The sequence below is a fragment of the Setaria italica genome, chromosome I (genome assembly GCF_000263155.2).
Source record: "Setaria italica strain Yugu1 chromosome I, Setaria_italica_v2.0, whole genome shotgun sequence".
Taxonomy (NCBI): Eukaryota; Viridiplantae; Streptophyta; class Magnoliopsida; order Poales; family Poaceae; genus Setaria; species Setaria italica.
The window spans coordinates 6,473,697-6,489,196 of NC_028450.1; the positions used below are offsets into that span (position 1 = coordinate 6,473,697).

General features: G+C 44.5%; 4 protein-coding genes and 1 long non-coding RNA gene across 5 annotated transcripts; all 5 read right to left on the reverse strand.

Moving 5' to 3' along the window:
- Nucleotides 1–1,927: 1,927 nt before the first annotated feature.
- On the reverse strand, nt 1,928–6,641 carry LOC101785815 (cytochrome P450 97B2, chloroplastic). The gene is made up of 14 exons (XM_004951700.4): nt 6,293–6,641; nt 5,850–6,048; nt 5,566–5,673; nt 5,353–5,437; nt 4,683–4,906; nt 4,321–4,494; nt 4,186–4,233; nt 4,004–4,063; nt 3,821–3,907; nt 3,651–3,739; nt 3,360–3,451; nt 2,715–2,776; nt 2,438–2,587; nt 1,928–2,356 (listed from the first exon to the last, which is right to left on the reverse strand). Exons 1-14 carry the CDS (start codon nt 6,400–6,402, stop codon nt 2,138–2,140), a joined length of 1,707 nt encoding a protein of 568 aa, XP_004951757.1. The 5' UTR covers nt 6,403–6,641; the 3' UTR covers nt 1,928–2,137.
- Nucleotides 6,642–9,700: 3,059 nt separating this feature from the next.
- Nucleotides 9,701–10,378, reverse strand: LOC111257771 (ATP-dependent DNA helicase PIF1-like). The gene has a single exon (XM_022827886.1). It carries the CDS (start codon nt 10,376–10,378, stop codon nt 9,701–9,703), a length of 678 nt encoding a protein of 225 aa, XP_022683621.1.
- Nucleotides 10,379–10,387: 9 nt separating this feature from the next.
- LOC101786894 lies at nt 10,388–12,772 on the reverse strand. The gene has a single exon (XM_012844594.1). The coding sequence runs from the start codon at nt 12,770–12,772 to the stop codon at nt 10,388–10,390; it is 2,385 nt and encodes a 794-aa protein (XP_012700048.1).
- A 30-nt stretch (nt 12,773–12,802) lies between these two features.
- LOC111257779 lies at nt 12,803–14,091 on the reverse strand. Its single transcript, XM_022827889.1, has 2 exons — nt 13,236–14,091; nt 12,803–13,137 (listed from the first exon to the last, which is right to left on the reverse strand). The coding sequence occupies exons 1-2, from the start codon at nt 14,089–14,091 to the stop codon at nt 12,803–12,805; spliced, it is 1,191 nt and encodes a 396-aa protein (XP_022683624.1).
- Nucleotides 14,092–14,143: 52 nt separating this feature from the next.
- LOC111256671 lies at nt 14,144–14,491 on the reverse strand. Its single transcript, XR_002676845.1, has 3 exons — nt 14,441–14,491; nt 14,285–14,353; nt 14,144–14,204 (listed from the first exon to the last, which is right to left on the reverse strand). It is a non-coding gene; the product is annotated as an uncharacterized LOC111256671 (long non-coding RNA).
- Nucleotides 14,492–15,500: the final 1,009 nt, after the last annotated feature.

Sequence of the window (15,500 nt, forward strand, 5' to 3'; positions counted from 1 at the left end):
TACGTTTGTGACACCTGCTTCGCACAGGTCAATTCGTTTACCTGGTTTTTTCCTTTTAGTGGAAGTCAATTGGTTCACTATGAATTTCCTATTGCTTTCGCCTTTCCTGACCATGTTAACAGATTTGATCTCTGCGTATGAATTGGGTGTTTGGGAGGAGGGGGCTAAATTTTAGCCCCCGTCACATCGAATGTTCGGACACTAATTAGGAGTATTAAACCTAGACTAATTACAAAACTAATTACACAACCCCTAGGTTAAATCACGAGACGAATCTATTAAGCCTAATTAGTCCATGATTTGACAATGTGGTGCTACAGTAACCATTCACTAATGATGGATTAATTAGGCTTAATAGATTCATCTCGCGATTTAGCCTAGGGGTTCTACAATTAGTTTTGTAATTAGCTTATGTTTAGTCCTCCTAATTAGTATCCGAACATCCGATGTGACAGGGTTAAAGTTTAGCCCCCTCCTCCCAAACACCCCCGGCGGGTCTAGACCACTTCCTCACCCGGTCGTTTTGCCATCCCTACACCACTCCAACCTTTCAGTCAGCTCAAATATACTCCATACAGGAATGGCGCAAATCGATTTTTCTTTCATGTTCACCTTACTCTTCTTTTGCATAAGTGGGGTCGAGCCGACGAATAAATGGAAAATGTAATATTTAAATTTTAACCCAAAATATATCCTAGCTTGCGATCTCCTATAAGTTGAACAGGTCCTGCAATCTCTGAAAGATCCCATGTATCCCACGAGTTCAACAGGAAAAAGGAGGGAAAATTCAAAGAAGCATATGCCGTTGAAAGTTCAAGTCGTTCTAGGGCGGCAGCACTAACTTCAACGATTCCATCATGCTGTGGCTGATCTGATCCTCTTTCTAGAAGTTTCTCTCAAGAACTTGTTAGCAGAACGTTCTGCTTCCCTATACCAAAGGTCCAAGGTTCCCACAATTAGGCCGCCGTGGTCAGACCTCTAGCCAAGGTCAAAGTTACGAAACTTACCATTTTCTACCTTTTTGTTTTACCTTCAAGGGTTAATCTCACCGTTTAAGATAGTTGCTCTGCCGTTCAATTTAGACCTTGTTCAGTTTGAAGGAAATTGGATAGGATTGGAGGGGATTGGGAGAGGATTGGGAGGGATTAAATCCCCCTCAATCCTTTTAGGAAGGGGATTAACCGAACAAGGAATGTTACTCGGGAAAATTGAAGAGTTACTTGGGGTTTAAGCATCTGGTAATGCCCTGGACCAAAGGCTTTCACTGTCAACCCAGATCTCGCATAACCGGACACGATCGTCCTACCCCATATACATACAGCTCGTACCGACAGCGAGTTTTTGCTGACCGCAAAAGGTCCAGAAACGTGCGGCTTCGCCTTGAAACCACGCACAACCAGCCGGGCGAAATTCTCCAGTTCAACCCCGGCGAATTTTCGCCGTCAAAGAAGCGCGCGGCGTGCCCACGCCAGTACAAGTAATCAGGGCGCGTACGTGTATACGAATACGATACGACGCCCGTGGAGGAGGAGGGAGATTCATGGTGAGGCGCCTGCTTACCCGTCGCAGTCGTGCCCCGTCGTCAGGTCCATCCGGTTGTTCATTCCTGTGGGCTTCTTGTTCTTGCTGTTGTTCCCTGCGCCGCATGCATCCCGAGGCGGCACGGCACAGCAACGCATCAGCCGCTGTGCGCCCCCCAGCTTCCATGCACATGGTGATGAACTGGTGATGGGTGATGGTGATGCTACCTGCCATGCCAAAGCAAACACATCACTGAAACCTAACTTGCTTCACACAGGACAGGAGGAGGTTACCCGAGTTCAGACGGAACGGCCGGGACACGTCAGCCCCCAGACAGACAGTGGCTCACGCCACCTTGATTGTCTCATCAGTTTGGTTGGCAATTAGCATCGGGACATGGAGCATGTGTAAAACTATGCAAGCAGTACTTGCACCAGAATGTCAAGCTCAAGCAGATTGGTATGCACAGAAATGGTTGTGCCTATTGCGCTACAAGAGATGTTTCCATGTACATGATCCTCACTCACTGTTCATCAGGCTGTTTAGCTTGGTTGGCTAAAGCATATCAAAGAAGTCAAGAATGAGAGCTACTTCTCGGTGTAAAAGCTATGTTTGATCAAGTCGTCCGCCGCCTCAGTCTGCACCACAGCCCATTCTTTGTGTGGATGGTGGCGCCCGTCACCATCTCCACTTCGTCCGGCGATCCCCTCAGCTCCACATCAAACTTCCTCAGCAGCAGGGCCAGCGCCACTGTTGACTCCAGGAGCGCGAACTGGTCTCCCACGCATTTGCGGGGTCCTCCACCAAAGGGAAGGAAAGCAAAGTCGGCTATGATCTGGTAAAAGGGCAACAAGTTCTGTTGGACATAAATGCATACGGTGGTGGATAGGCTGAAGCGAATATTGTTGAACCAGACCTCATTGGGGTACATTGCACCGGGGCTCCGTTCGGGATCAAAACCAGACCAGCCTTCTATGCTCTCATCCTTCTTTGGAACTGAAAATCTCTCAGGTTCAAATTCATTTGGCCGGTCCCAAAAGTATGGGGATCGGTGGAGGTTGTATATCTGCAGGGCCAGAATTTACCATAAGGCAAGCAATGGCATGGATTGAACCATTTACAATGCAGCAAAGTCTATAACCATCGGTGTTGCACAATCCTTAAAAAAACAAGACAGCAGTCGCCTAACTCACCGAAACAAATATATCAGTCCCAGCTGGTATCTCATATCCCTCTTTTGCTCCATTGTACCCACCTGCACAAATAGATGCAAGATAATCATGAGGAATTTCAAGGGCTTGTATCAGCAAAGGCAACATACCCTGCTTGTCACTAAATTAATTCATCAAAAACTAAATAAGTTTCAAAGAGCATCATAGTAACAGGATGCATCTAGTGAAATCAAATGCGAGACATAAATGAACTGAACTATGATGCAGCCACTATACATACAAGAACTGCGTTTTTAGAAGGAAAAAAAACTAAAACTACTTCAGCAGCTGAGTCTTAGCGTGCGATGAAACTAAAACTACTTCCACATACTGAAGTTTAGATCAGAACCCCAACCTACAAAGTCATGTGCATACATTTTTTAAATTTGACTCACAACAAAAAGTTTCACATTAGTGGAAAGTTTCAGGTCAACATTTTCATAAGTCGAACATAATGGCGGCTTTCTTTATTAAAGGAGAATATGACTATTATTTAATTCGAATTTCTGTGCTGATGACATGCTCTTCGCAACATCTGCCGTGGACCAGCCTAATTACTCAGCAACCACTAAACATCCTTTGGATTGTATGGGGGGAAAACTAAGGATGTTAGAGAACAGATGGTACCTGGCAACTTGTCTGGACGGAGAGAACGCCTGATTAACAATGGTGGCTGAGGATACAAACGAAGAGCCTCAAGAATGATCAATTTTATGTACCTAGAGGACAATGTAAAGGTTTTATGAGAGAAAGGAAAAAATATTTCTGATGTATAAACTATATCTAGTAATTCCAGAGAAGCTGGATGCGATGGATATGCTGTTGTTGATAATATGATGGTATTGGTGTACACTTATCCCTAGAGAAATGATAAATAGAAGAATCGAATTCGAAATAATGGTAACACTAGTGATATACTCTAATTTCTTCAGGGATTCCACGGTAATTGCTCCATTGCTGAGAACAGAATCAACCTCTGTCTGTGCTTTTCTCATCTTGGTAGGGCTCTGCATCACAATACATTATGAACATAAGATATTCAAGCCAAATTTAATTACTTGAGGCATTCTGTGATAACATTTGCATACCTGGGCTAGCAGAAAAACAGACCATGTTAGAACAGCAGCAGTTGTTTCATGTCCAGCAATAAGCATTGTCATAAGATCATCCCGAAGCTGTCACAAGCCATGAAATTTATATAGTTTGCTGCATAAATGAAGAGACAGACAGCATAATATAAAACTCTCAAGTGCCCTGTTCTCACAATTTACCTGGCGATCATCAACATCAGCTCCTCGCATGTCAACAAGGAACCTCAGCAAGCTGACATCCTACAAGAATGATAGAGCAAATATGACCTACTATTCACAAAAACTCCCTAGAAGTTCAGAAAGGTAAGCTGGTGAGTTGTGACACTGGAACGAGCCAAAAAGGAAGGAGGATAGCAGCCAACCTTCAGAGATGAGTAGTCCCTTTGCTGGAGCTTTTCCACATCAGCTTCCTATATAGCAAGTTTACAACAACATTATAACTACAACAAGCTCCTTAAAATGCCACCATGTGAGAATTGCGTTGCAGTTGCACAAACCTGTCTTGTCTCCTTTGCATTTTTTATAAGATTATCAAGGCAATCGTTGATGACCTTGAGATCACTATGGAACTTGCGCTGCCTTGGAACTATCCATTTTGTCAAAGGAAGATTCCAATAGGGAATGTAAAAGGTGGATCGGTGCTCAGCTTCAAAAAGTGTTCCATACACTGCCTGCATAACAGAAACAGGACGTCTTAAAGCAGAGAACAAAAAAAAGCATAATCCATATGTCTCAAGATAGTCATGCATTATGAATCTTCTTTCGTATTTTTGCTCAATCTCTCTATTCTAGCATATACAGCACATCCTATGCAGAAATAAGCATAAGATATTAGGACTACAGATATATCTATACCAACCTTGATTACAGGGGATTCCTTAGTTACTGAGTCGAAATCAAAATTGAACACACCCAAGCCAATTATGTCGAGTGCCAAATTAGAGAACTCAGCTTCAAGGTCCACTATGACTTGGCTTTCGCTTTCAGTAAGCTCTTCAAGCTTTGATATTGTTCTTTCTGAACATTTAGTAAATATTCTCACCATAGCTTCAATGAATAAGGCATGGAACCCAGGTGTTATAACTGCAGAGCGCAAGGATTGGATAAGTTGTGCCATCAGTAAAATATTACGTGTTATGCATACATGGAGTTCAAATAATCTCTAAATCAATTCGATTATATTGATCAATTGCCTCGTAAAACAGTAGTAACTGTTAAAGATCGCATTAATAGTTTTATTTTCAGCCTCAAGGCAAAATACAAGCTAATTAATTCAGGGTTGAAAGAACCCCTAGGATAATTTTGCAGGCCTGGAGATCTCGTCTTTAAGCATCAGTTAAGCTAAAAAACATATCGGATTGGAAAACAGAACTAGCAAGGACTGAATTTTGGAGCACAACCCACTGGTCAACCTGTTACTTCTGACTAACAGCACAGGCCTGGAGATTAATGCAGAGAAATATGCAGTATCGTACTCAGTGCAAACTTGAAAGCACAGAAAATATGATTCAATATCCAACCTTTCTAACCTTTTCTCCTTTGCTTCCAGGTATCAAGGTCAGCAGGTATAAGACCCTTCCCCATAATTGGTTTTAAAATTTCAGCGAGAACTCCCTGATTTCAAGTACAATAATACTATATAAATAAACAGGCAGCCATCATGGGCGTCAGGAAATTTTGGTAGAAAGCCATCTAGAATTTCTAACAATTATGGAGCCAATAGAATATGTTAGACATCATACCTTATCGTAACAGAAAGCATTCTCCCGGAGGATGTGTCTAGCGACCATGGGGTCAGAGACGACCACGAAAGATTTGGGTCCAAAAGCAAGCTTGTACACAGAGCCATGCTGCGAATTAAGAGACCATAACTCGGTCAGTGCTGCACGAGCTGTCCTCAAACATAGTTTCCATTCTGATTTTCCTATATGATCAAGGCCCAACTAAGTGGAGAACAGAGTGTATTAAAAACGAAGTGATGCCAATGCGTGGGAGGGGAAAGCGGGAGGAGGGGTCGCGCGTTCACCTCGAGGAACCAATCGTAGAGCGAGAAGAAGAGGGGCTTGCCGAAGAGGTCGGTGACGGCTCCCTCGGCGACGGGCATGGCCCCGAGGCTGCCGCCGCTGAGGAAGTTGGTGAGCAGGTTGCTGGCGTTGTCGAGCATGTTCCGCTGCTTCGGCTTGGGCGGCTGCTCCTGCTCCTTGTCGACGCTGGTCGACTGGCACCTGCGCCAATGCGGAAGAGGCACGAATCGATCGACCGATCAGTCTACTAGCTAGCGCGCATCCTACCAACGGAAATTCGTGGGAATTCGGCTGCCTGTCACTCCCAACTGCAGGGTGGCACTGCGGTTGGTTCGCACGGTGGCATAGTGCGGGCAACAGGTCGAACACCTTGTGGGCGGCCGCCGGCGCCGGGAGCGAGCGAGCGAGCGAGAGAGGTAAGGATGAGGGGTCCGTGCGCGCGTACCTGAAGGCGAGGAGGCGCCTCCTGCGAGATGTGGATGGGGCGGACGCCGCGGAGCCGACGACCGGCCCGGGGAGCAGCGTGGCGGCGGTGGACGCTGTCGCGGCGGCCATGGCGCGGGCGGGCGCGAGCGCTGGCTGCAGAGGCAGAGCAGTGGAGCGGAGCGTGGTGACAGGACTGGACACAGGCACAGATAAGGTGGCCTGGCCGCGCTGAATTGAACTGAAGTGAATTGAGAATTTGAGATGGGATCGGAATATCGGGTCGTCGGGGCGGAGGACGGTGCGGTGCGGTGGGCGGAAAGGAGCCGGTGGCGCGCCGCCATGGGAACGTGGCCTGGCCGGTGGGGTGCGGTGGCCCGACCACGCACGGGCGCGCCCGAAACGTGTCGCGCCCAAGCCAAACCGGTGTGCTCCGGTGCCCACTCCACTAGCCACTAGCCACTCCTGATTTTTGCTCAACGGATCGGGATTCAAAGAAAAACTTTGGAAAGCTCGTTCGTGGCGAGCAAGGTTAAAATATTACTCCATCCGTTCCAAATTGTAGATTATTTTGATTTTTTTATATTCATAAATATTATTGCACACCTAGATATATACTATATTTAGATGCATAATAATATATATGAATCTAAAAAAACTAAAACGACCTACAATTTGGAACGGAGGGAGCAGGAAAAAGTTTATATTATCTCCTCAAAATATTATAAGAAAATATTATGGAAAGCTAATAGAAATCACATTCCACCTTACATCTCAATTCTACGTAACACAAATAAAAACACATCCTTACCTCAATAGAACAATCTGTATTTCCTACCTCAAACAATCATATGAACTCTCATGGAAGGTGAGTGGGATTTTTGTTTTGGACGCGTCCTCCACCTCATTGGAGCTCGTTCAGCTGCACCAGGATGACACCATTTGGCTCGGTTGTGGTGTACCTTAGGTCAGTCTCAGTGCATAGTTTTATTGTACAGTTATCTAGACTGAGAACTAGGTAACTGTGCCAGATGAGTGTCATGGAGATGAAACTCCTCTCTCATCTGATGAAACTCTCTCTATTAATTACCTTGCGAAGTCAGCAATTTTGGTAATGTGGCATTGAATTTAATGTCATGAAACTCTCCATTGAGATTGGCCTTAAGCACAACTGGTGATATAAGCATTGGAAGTGAACGACTTCATCTCATTAAAAAGCATCATGGCGCCCTACTGCCAATCCTATTCTTGATAGCTTCTTAGAATGAAAAGCAAAAAGCTTAAACAAAAAGCGATATTCTCGTGTAACTTCCAAAAACTGGAAGTCCGGAAAAGCTAAGTTCATATGGAAAGCTGGAAAGCTCAATTTTACGAGCTTTTGGTAGTTTTTTAGCTTAGAAAGCTAAACACATCTTCTAAAAACTAGTGTTAGCTTTTCAGAATAAAAAGCTGCAACCCAAACAAATGTGCCTAAAGTAGGAACTGAACCAAAGGCAGATCCATAGCGAGACCAGAGGGCAAGCCCCTCACTACACAGTGAGCTCTTAAATAGAAGAGAGTAAGAAGTAAAAAATGTATAAAGACAGTATGTCAACATCTATAGCAATATATATTAAGAGAGGAATTGTCACAAATATTAAGACGTGTAGATATTACTGACTCAAGCACTTTGATGCCTTTTGATAAGAAATCGCACTACGTCGAGACCCACACTCCGGTGTAGCACTTTACCTGTACGGAGTTGTTGATATGCTAGCTTGCGTCCGGAGTGGGAGTAGCTTCTCGCCGTCACTCAGGGGCACATTAAGTGTGGGGGCTGAGGGCTGGAGTCCCCCTATTACTATGCAGTTACAGAGCCTCTAAAAATTTTAGCCATGACTAAAGAGAAGGAGGAAGAAGAAGAAGATAAAGAGAGGAGTGAGGAAGAAGAAGGAAAAAATCAGCCTCACCCTTGTCGTCGCTGGCTCGTTTGGTACGAGCATGATCGCCGATCCGCTGATGAAGTATGTGTTTGGTTCACGAGCCAAGTGGTGCGTGTGCAACTAATTTTTTTAACCTCATCGCTCTTGGGAAAAAATTAGTTCGCGGGTGGCTCCATCGTAAGTGGGTTTGTACGGTTACCTACAAACATTTAGGACCAGATTTATTAATGAACCATTTTATTTATTCACGAACCATTTCACACATGAACTTAAATAGTACATGCAACCAAACATATTATTAATATTAGGATCGTGCCCGTCCGTTGCTACGGGCAACAAAATTTTTATATTGCAAAACATTGGATTCAACAGGATAATAAAAGTATAAAATATGTATAAATATGAAATAAGTATATCATCCAAGATTGGATTCGCGAAATAAATATAAAACAGGTCATCCAAATGCCACCCCATCTATCCTATTTTTTTTTGCATGTGATGCACCAAAGAAAATGTTTTTCAATGCCTGGTAGTCTTGTCCTCCAGGCATTCGCTTCGTGCGCTAGAAGATAGATGAAAAACGCTTTGTTCCAATAGCATCAATTTCATCAATAAAATATGATGCAGAGAGCTTTCTCCTTGGCCAACTGAAAAGCATCTCGAACAAGCTTGGCTCCATCACCGATGAACATCTGCAACAGTTCACAAAAATGTTGTTATTTACTGGTGCTTGCTGTTTGGACCCAGCAACATTTCACACAACACGGTTAACCATTATGAGGCAAATAATGGATCCAAAACATATCCTGATCTAATGCAATACCCAAAATGTCATCATTAGACTCAAAAACATTGCAGAGTTTGCAGTGGAAACCAGCAGAATTAAGTAAATAAGTTGTTTATTACTTTATCAGGACCAACTGTAACCCTTCCATCACGCAAAAATGAAGTGTTAAAATGATTTAAGTAGAGAATCGATATGATATTTGAGTGCATTCAAATTTAAAATGCAAGATAATCCTGGAATTGCTGTCAACATCTCTTAACATAAAAGTACCTGAACAAGTTGCAGACCAGCCAGTTTTAGAAAGTGCATTAAACTGACCTGTCACTGACAAACTCCCTCTTTTCGATATCAAACGCATCCATACCAACATTCATGAAAAGGAAAATCTCGGCAATGAAGGACAAAGTTGCAAAGGCATGCCTGAGTAGATAAAAAAATCCAAAGAAAATCAATTGATATCTTTTTATTTAACTTGCTATGAACATTACTGGTGGAATAAATTATGGAGTGAGTATGATTACTTGGTTGTCACTCTTGAGCTCTTTGTCATATTATGCCAAGTGTAGTGTGACATCACAATACCACAGAAAAACACAGTGAAAATGCCACTCAAGTCTAGCAACTGCCAAGACCAAAGAAACATGAAATTGATGAGTTAAGTATTTTAAAAAAATAAATGAAAAGTGTAAGACACGCACGAATAATCATTATATTATCTCGCCTAAGGTGTTAGAACCTCCTTGTATACAATATTCTTCGTATACGTGCCATCTACTGTTGGTACCCTTTTCTTCTTCTCTGAACTACCTTTTTGTTCATTGTTATTTTGATTACCCTGACCATTCACTTTCTTATTAGCAGTTTTCTTTTCCTTCTTTTTAGTATGTTCCTCGTCTGCCTCTGCGTTAGGTGGGAGGGCGAGGATCTTGATATTCGTTATGGTTGTTGCTCTAGACATAGCAACATACAATTGACCATGAGAGAACACAGGGGCGGGCAGGTACACACCCACATTTAGTATAGTTTGGCCCTGTGACTTGTTGACCGTCATGGCGAAGCTGAGCCTAATAGGGAACTGCTTCCTCTTAAATTGGAATGGGAACATCTCATCGTCAGAGGGGCACAACGGTATTCGAGGAAGGAAAACCCTCTTTCCGGCATGCTGTCCCAGCACAATTTCAGCATCGATTGAATTTTTTTGGAAGCCTCGAACCACCAACCTTGTACCATTGCACAACCCATTCGTAGGGTCGATACTCCTAAGCAATATGATCGGGCAGCCGATCTTGAGCTTTAGCAAATGTGGAGGAAGCCCGTTGGGAGTCAATGTGTTAAGGAACTCCGACGGATAGTAGTTATGCGGATCATCAATCGCGGAGTCGAAACTATGGTACACCATCTCCCCACCCTAGAACATGCCGATCATCTTGATATTAATATTGTCCACCCAATTATTACGTGTGGATAGAATCGCTCTGGAGGTGATGTAGTCCTTGTTTGTCATGTTTGCATTGAGGTTTGGAAAGATGCATTCAATCAACCTGTCAAGATCTTTCTCGGAATCCCCAGAGTACGGGACACATATATCGTGAGGAAGACATACATCACCATCTCCGTTAACCTCCTCCGTGCCACCACCAATGCACAATAGATATTCCGCAAACCACGGGTCACTCTGCACCCTCATGTTGCGCACGAGCTTAAGGTGGTGCATGGATTCCCAAAGATACGACCTCCGTAGAGAAGCATCGACTATCTGAGCCCTGGATCCTTTCCGTACAACAGGGAGAACCTGTCTGAAATCCCCTCCAAAGACAACAGTCTTCCCACCAAACGGTAGATCCTGCCGGCCCATTATATAATGTAGGCTGTTGTCTAGGGCTTCCATAGCTTGCCTCTTTGCCATAGACGTCTTGTCCCAAATGATGAGAGATGCTTGCTGCAGTAGCTTTGCAGTACCACTCTGTTTGGTAAAACTACAACAACCACCATCCTCAAGAGTAAGGGGTATCTTGAAACGTGAGTGGGCCGTCCTCCTACCAGGCATTATAGATGCTGCGACACCAGATGTAGCTGTAGCAATGGCAAGCTTGTTTTGATTGCGAAGGGTTCCGAGAAGTGCCCTGTACAAAAATGTCTTTCCTGTGCCGCCAGGTCCATCTACAAAGAACAAACCGCCTTGTTCGGTGTCCACTTTGGACATTATCTCTTTGTAGGCAGCCCTCTGCTCCTCGTTTAGGGAATCAGATAGTCCCACATCTTCCGGATCCTGATCAATGCTTGCCTCCTCAAATATCTCACGAGGGATACCGCTAGCATCGTCATATGCGTCGTCAATTCCTGGGAGAGGGAACGACCTTATGTCCTTCCCCATTGATTGCAACATATTCCTAATGTCAATCAAAACCATCTGTTCCACCAGACTCGGGTTTGGATTGTTGCGCCTGTAGTCTTCTGACATTGTGTCAAGGTGTTTTGTCCACAACCCAAACACATCATTCGGCTCACAGAATACCAATATTGTCACGAATAACCTACGCAATGAGGATGGCATATGGAACAAACTGTTTTCAGTAAGACACTCATCAAGTGTATTATCTTCTTCGATTAGTCCTCGCCTCTCCGCAGCTTCACGGAACGAGGGTAGGAGCACACCGTCAACGGTCCTTAGGTCCCTGTATGAAGCAGCCCTAGTAATATGGTTCAGGAGAACCCGAAGAAAGTAGCGTTCCCCCTCAGCCGGATGAGCCGATACGAGTCTCCCGACCTGGTATACGGCGTTTTTCCTTGGTTTCCAAAATTTACCATTAGACTCCCAAGTATAATGCTCCGGAAAGTCACGGTACAAGATTCCTCGAGCTTCCTCATGAAGCCTGTTGTAGTCAAAGTACGCTGTCAGCATTGACTCGTCGGCACCTGGACACTTGACAACCCGTTCGATCTTGTCCCGTTTATGATATGTAACCATATGCATGTCGGGAAGATGAAGCTGCAACTGCTGCACTGGTGGATGGTTCTTGCTCAAGTCAAAGCCATATATCCTCCACATCGCTTCTGGAGGTGTCACCCACCGGGCCTCTCTATACTGTGTGATCTCATCAACGTTCCCCTTGTCATCTTTTTTTCCAGCCTCCCTAACAGCCACAGACGCACTGTCATGGCCCTTGTATGTGTATTTGAATAGGTATTTCATGGATTTAATGCTACTACATGCCTCAACATTGATGTGGCAATTGAAAGTACGCAGCAGACATGGGTTGTATGGGATGACCCACTGACTTTCCAGGATGTGACCTCTAATTATTTCCTTACAACCATCATCGCGTCGCCGATAGATGGGGTACGAATCCTTACCTTGCGACGTTGAATCGCAGAATGGCTGCGGGTAACGGTTCTTGCATGAAGTACGTCCCCTTGTGCATGGACATAATGAATTTAGCATCCCGCATGGGCCATGCATCATATGCTTCGTCACCATTCTATAGAGGTCAGGGTACTTCTTCTTATTTGGTAGCTCAGCAGAGATAAGCAGGTCATACTGTTCTGCACACATGATCTTGTACTTCCTCTGCATTATTAGCAAAAAGTGTGTATGCGGCAAGCCCCTCTTCTGGAACTCCACGACATATACGAATGCACGGACCTTTCCAAGTATGTCTTTTTCGATCAACATCTTCTTAAGCTCCTCCAACTTCACCCTGAACACTCGAGATATAAGATCTGGACGGTCCTGTGGACTCTGACTAGGATAAAGCTCATTCTTGATCTCATCCCAATTAGGATTGCACGTCATTGTGAGGAAGATATCCGGTTTACCAAACTTTCATACCAGAGCCATCGCATCCATGTACCGACGCCTCATATTACGGGGCCCTCCGATGAAAGTCGGCGATAGCACAGTACGTTTACCAACCTCATCAGCGTCTTCCACCCCCGTACGCCAGCTGTCAACCAAACCTTGGTATAGGTTAGCCCTAAGAATGTCCTGATTGTTGCGGATGTAGTCTAGACACAAGCTTTCGATCTTAACGTAGGTGTCGACGGCAAAATGCTGGAATAGATGCTTGCCGTATAGTATAGGATTAAAAATCCCAGGCCGCATCTGGAATTTGTAGCAATAGTAATCACGTACGGAGACACATTTATTTCCAGCAGACCCTACACACATAAACATTGTTCATGTTAGTACCGTGATTGACGACATGCGGAACATTTGTCTAATGTTTGTAAGACACTATAAACACATCTGAATTTACCAGCATCATCGTCACCACCACCATCAGCACGCGCCTTGCGAATCGCTCGAGCTTTATTAACTTCAGCCATAGTCACACCAACTTTTGGAATGCAGTTGTGCCACCCAAGCTCACCTCTCGGAAAGAATAGCGGGTATGAGAGAGCATCGTAGCACCCATGGTAGGACCGGATGCCATGGATCGACCTATCCTTCCCTTGGAGGACAACACTATTATCAAACTGGCCCCGACGCTCGCTCCCCTCAATCCAAACGGCAGCAACCTCTGACGTTAATGGCACGTTATATGTTCTCTGGTCTAGCCGTTGGTCAAGGTTCAACTCAACATGGTAATCCTCAAGGTTGTCAACCTGACCCATACTCCTAAGATTCTCTGAGTAGGGATTAATGCCATGTAAGATGTCCTTTAGCCTCTGGATGACTTCCCTGTCTTCTTGGGCAGACTTCTCACGGCACTTGCGGAGCCTATGCTCAAGAGACGGATCGTCGTCGTAAAAATAAAGCTCGAGGTGACTAGGTTCGTGACCATCCTCTTTACCAAATGATCTTATGTTATGGTAGATTTGACCATGGGCACGGAATGTGTAAATTGCACAGTTTCTCACATCGGTGGTCACACGATCAAGCTTACAGTACATAGAAGTGAAAGAGAAGTGGCCATTGAAATATCTGATGTTTGCATGGAAATGCCTAGCATCAGCGTCCGAGCTCGACCACAATCTCATGAGTTCCAGTGGTGTCTCATGGGTGGAAAGATGAATCTTTCCACTATGACAACAGAATCCAGGTGGCTCGGACTCAAACTTCTTTGCATTGCAGTGCTCGCAGTTATCCGCTGGCTTGAGCATGTGCGTCATGTTAGGGACATTGGCATAAACCGCATCATATGGATCTAGTACATCGGGTTTGTTGGGATCTTCATTAGCCGTCTCGAGATCGACATCCTCATCAGCTTCCCAATCATCAGGTTCTAATAATTAGCACGAGTATGAAGTGTTAGATTTTGAAAATAAGATAAGTCAAAGGTCACATAGATGTGCCGGGGTGTACCTTGGCCTCCAAAAAGGTACCCCTCATCCTCTTCCTCGTCGTCCTCAAATATGATGTTCTCATCACAATCTGATGCAACATTAGCACAAGAGTGATGAGACAAACGTATTTACATAGGTAGAATAATAGCATGCAGGAAGCACGTGCAACATTTACCGTCCTCTTCCATGGAGGCATGTGTCTCTGCCTGCCCACCATGTGGAGGCATTGAATACGGCTCGTCAACAACAGATGGTTGTGTCTGAATACCTGTAGCGTCATTAGGTGCAGGCCTAGTATTTTCTGCGAAAGATTAATTGCGGTGAGACATAGAAGAGGTATTGACAAATAAGCAAAGTGAATTTCTTTTTACCGGCTCCAAATACATTAGATGCAGTGAAACGATGGGAGTCGCGAGCGTCCGTTTGGGTGCCACCTTTAGTAGTAGAATAGCAGTAGGATAAATGTAGGTTACTTTAAATATCATAATAATATAATATATGAATACTAAGGTGGGCAAAGGATGTGAGCTAATTACCATTGTCCATGACACAAGACGTTTGAGTTGGCTGGCTCGTATAATTGAATTTTTCACAAGCAGGCCATTTGGTATTTCTGCCAATGGTTGCTTCAAACATTTGATTACGCTGGTTTAGACGTGAATTCCTAATTCCAGGAGTCACATGCTTGCTATGGATGGTGTGGTTTGCAGGGACCAGCTGGGGGGTAACGACTGTAGGGGATTGCTCCACAGCTGACTGGATGTAAACAGGCCTGCCGTTTACAAGGGGGATTTCCATATCATCCGATATTCTTAACGGCGATTTATCAGCAAGAGGGAATACCAGCTCCGGGGTAAAGTGAGGGCTTGCCATAGCGATAGAGTCAGGATGCAAATTGCTCGCCCGTCGTTCCTTAACCATCTTTTTATAGTCTCTGCTGGCCTGTCTTCTTTTCTCTATATTGTCCTGTGGCGTCATCAATAATTTCTTTGCAGCTCTCAAATCACGCTGCCTCTTATTTATTAGAGCCCTCTGCCCCGAAGACATTGCCGCCCTACGTGCCCTATCCCTTCTACGCCTACGCTCGTTAGGTGTGAGGTCATTATCATCCATGGAACATGGTTCTAATCCAGCACCTAAAAAATGAGTTGCATTGATGTTTGGTTAATGTGTTTGGTGCATTAAGATGGCAACCATTGAGAATAACAAGATATCTGTTTGATTTATGAAGAATA

Excerpts from the sequence above, each read along its gene's own strand:
- LOC111257771 (XM_022827886.1), bottom strand. The coding sequence starts at position 10,378 with ATGGTGTACCATAGTTTCGACTCCGCGATTGATGATCCGCATAACTAC.
- LOC101786894 (XM_012844594.1), bottom strand. The coding sequence starts at position 12,772 with ATGACGTGCAATCCTAATTGGGATGAGATCAAGAATGAGCTTTATCCT.
- LOC111257779 (XM_022827889.1), bottom strand. The coding sequence starts at position 14,091 with ATGACGCACATGCTCAAGCCAGCGGATAACTGCGAGCACTGCAATGCA. Across the intron at positions 13,138-13,235 it reads TGGTGGTGACGATGATGCTG|GGTCTGCTGGAAATAAATGT; the intron begins GTAAATTCAGAT and ends TTATGTGTGTAG.
- LOC101785815 (XM_004951700.4), bottom strand. The coding sequence starts at position 6,402 with ATGGCCGCCGCGACAGCGTCCACCGCCGCCACGCTGCTCCCCGGGCCG. Across the intron at positions 5,438-5,565 it reads ATGCTTTCTGTTACGATAAG|GGAGTTCTCGCTGAAATTTT; the intron begins GTATGATGTCTA and ends ACTTGAAATCAG. Across the intron at positions 3,908-4,003 it reads CTGATGTTGATGATCGCCAG|CTTCGGGATGATCTTATGAC; the intron begins GTAAATTGTGAG and ends GGCTTGTGACAG.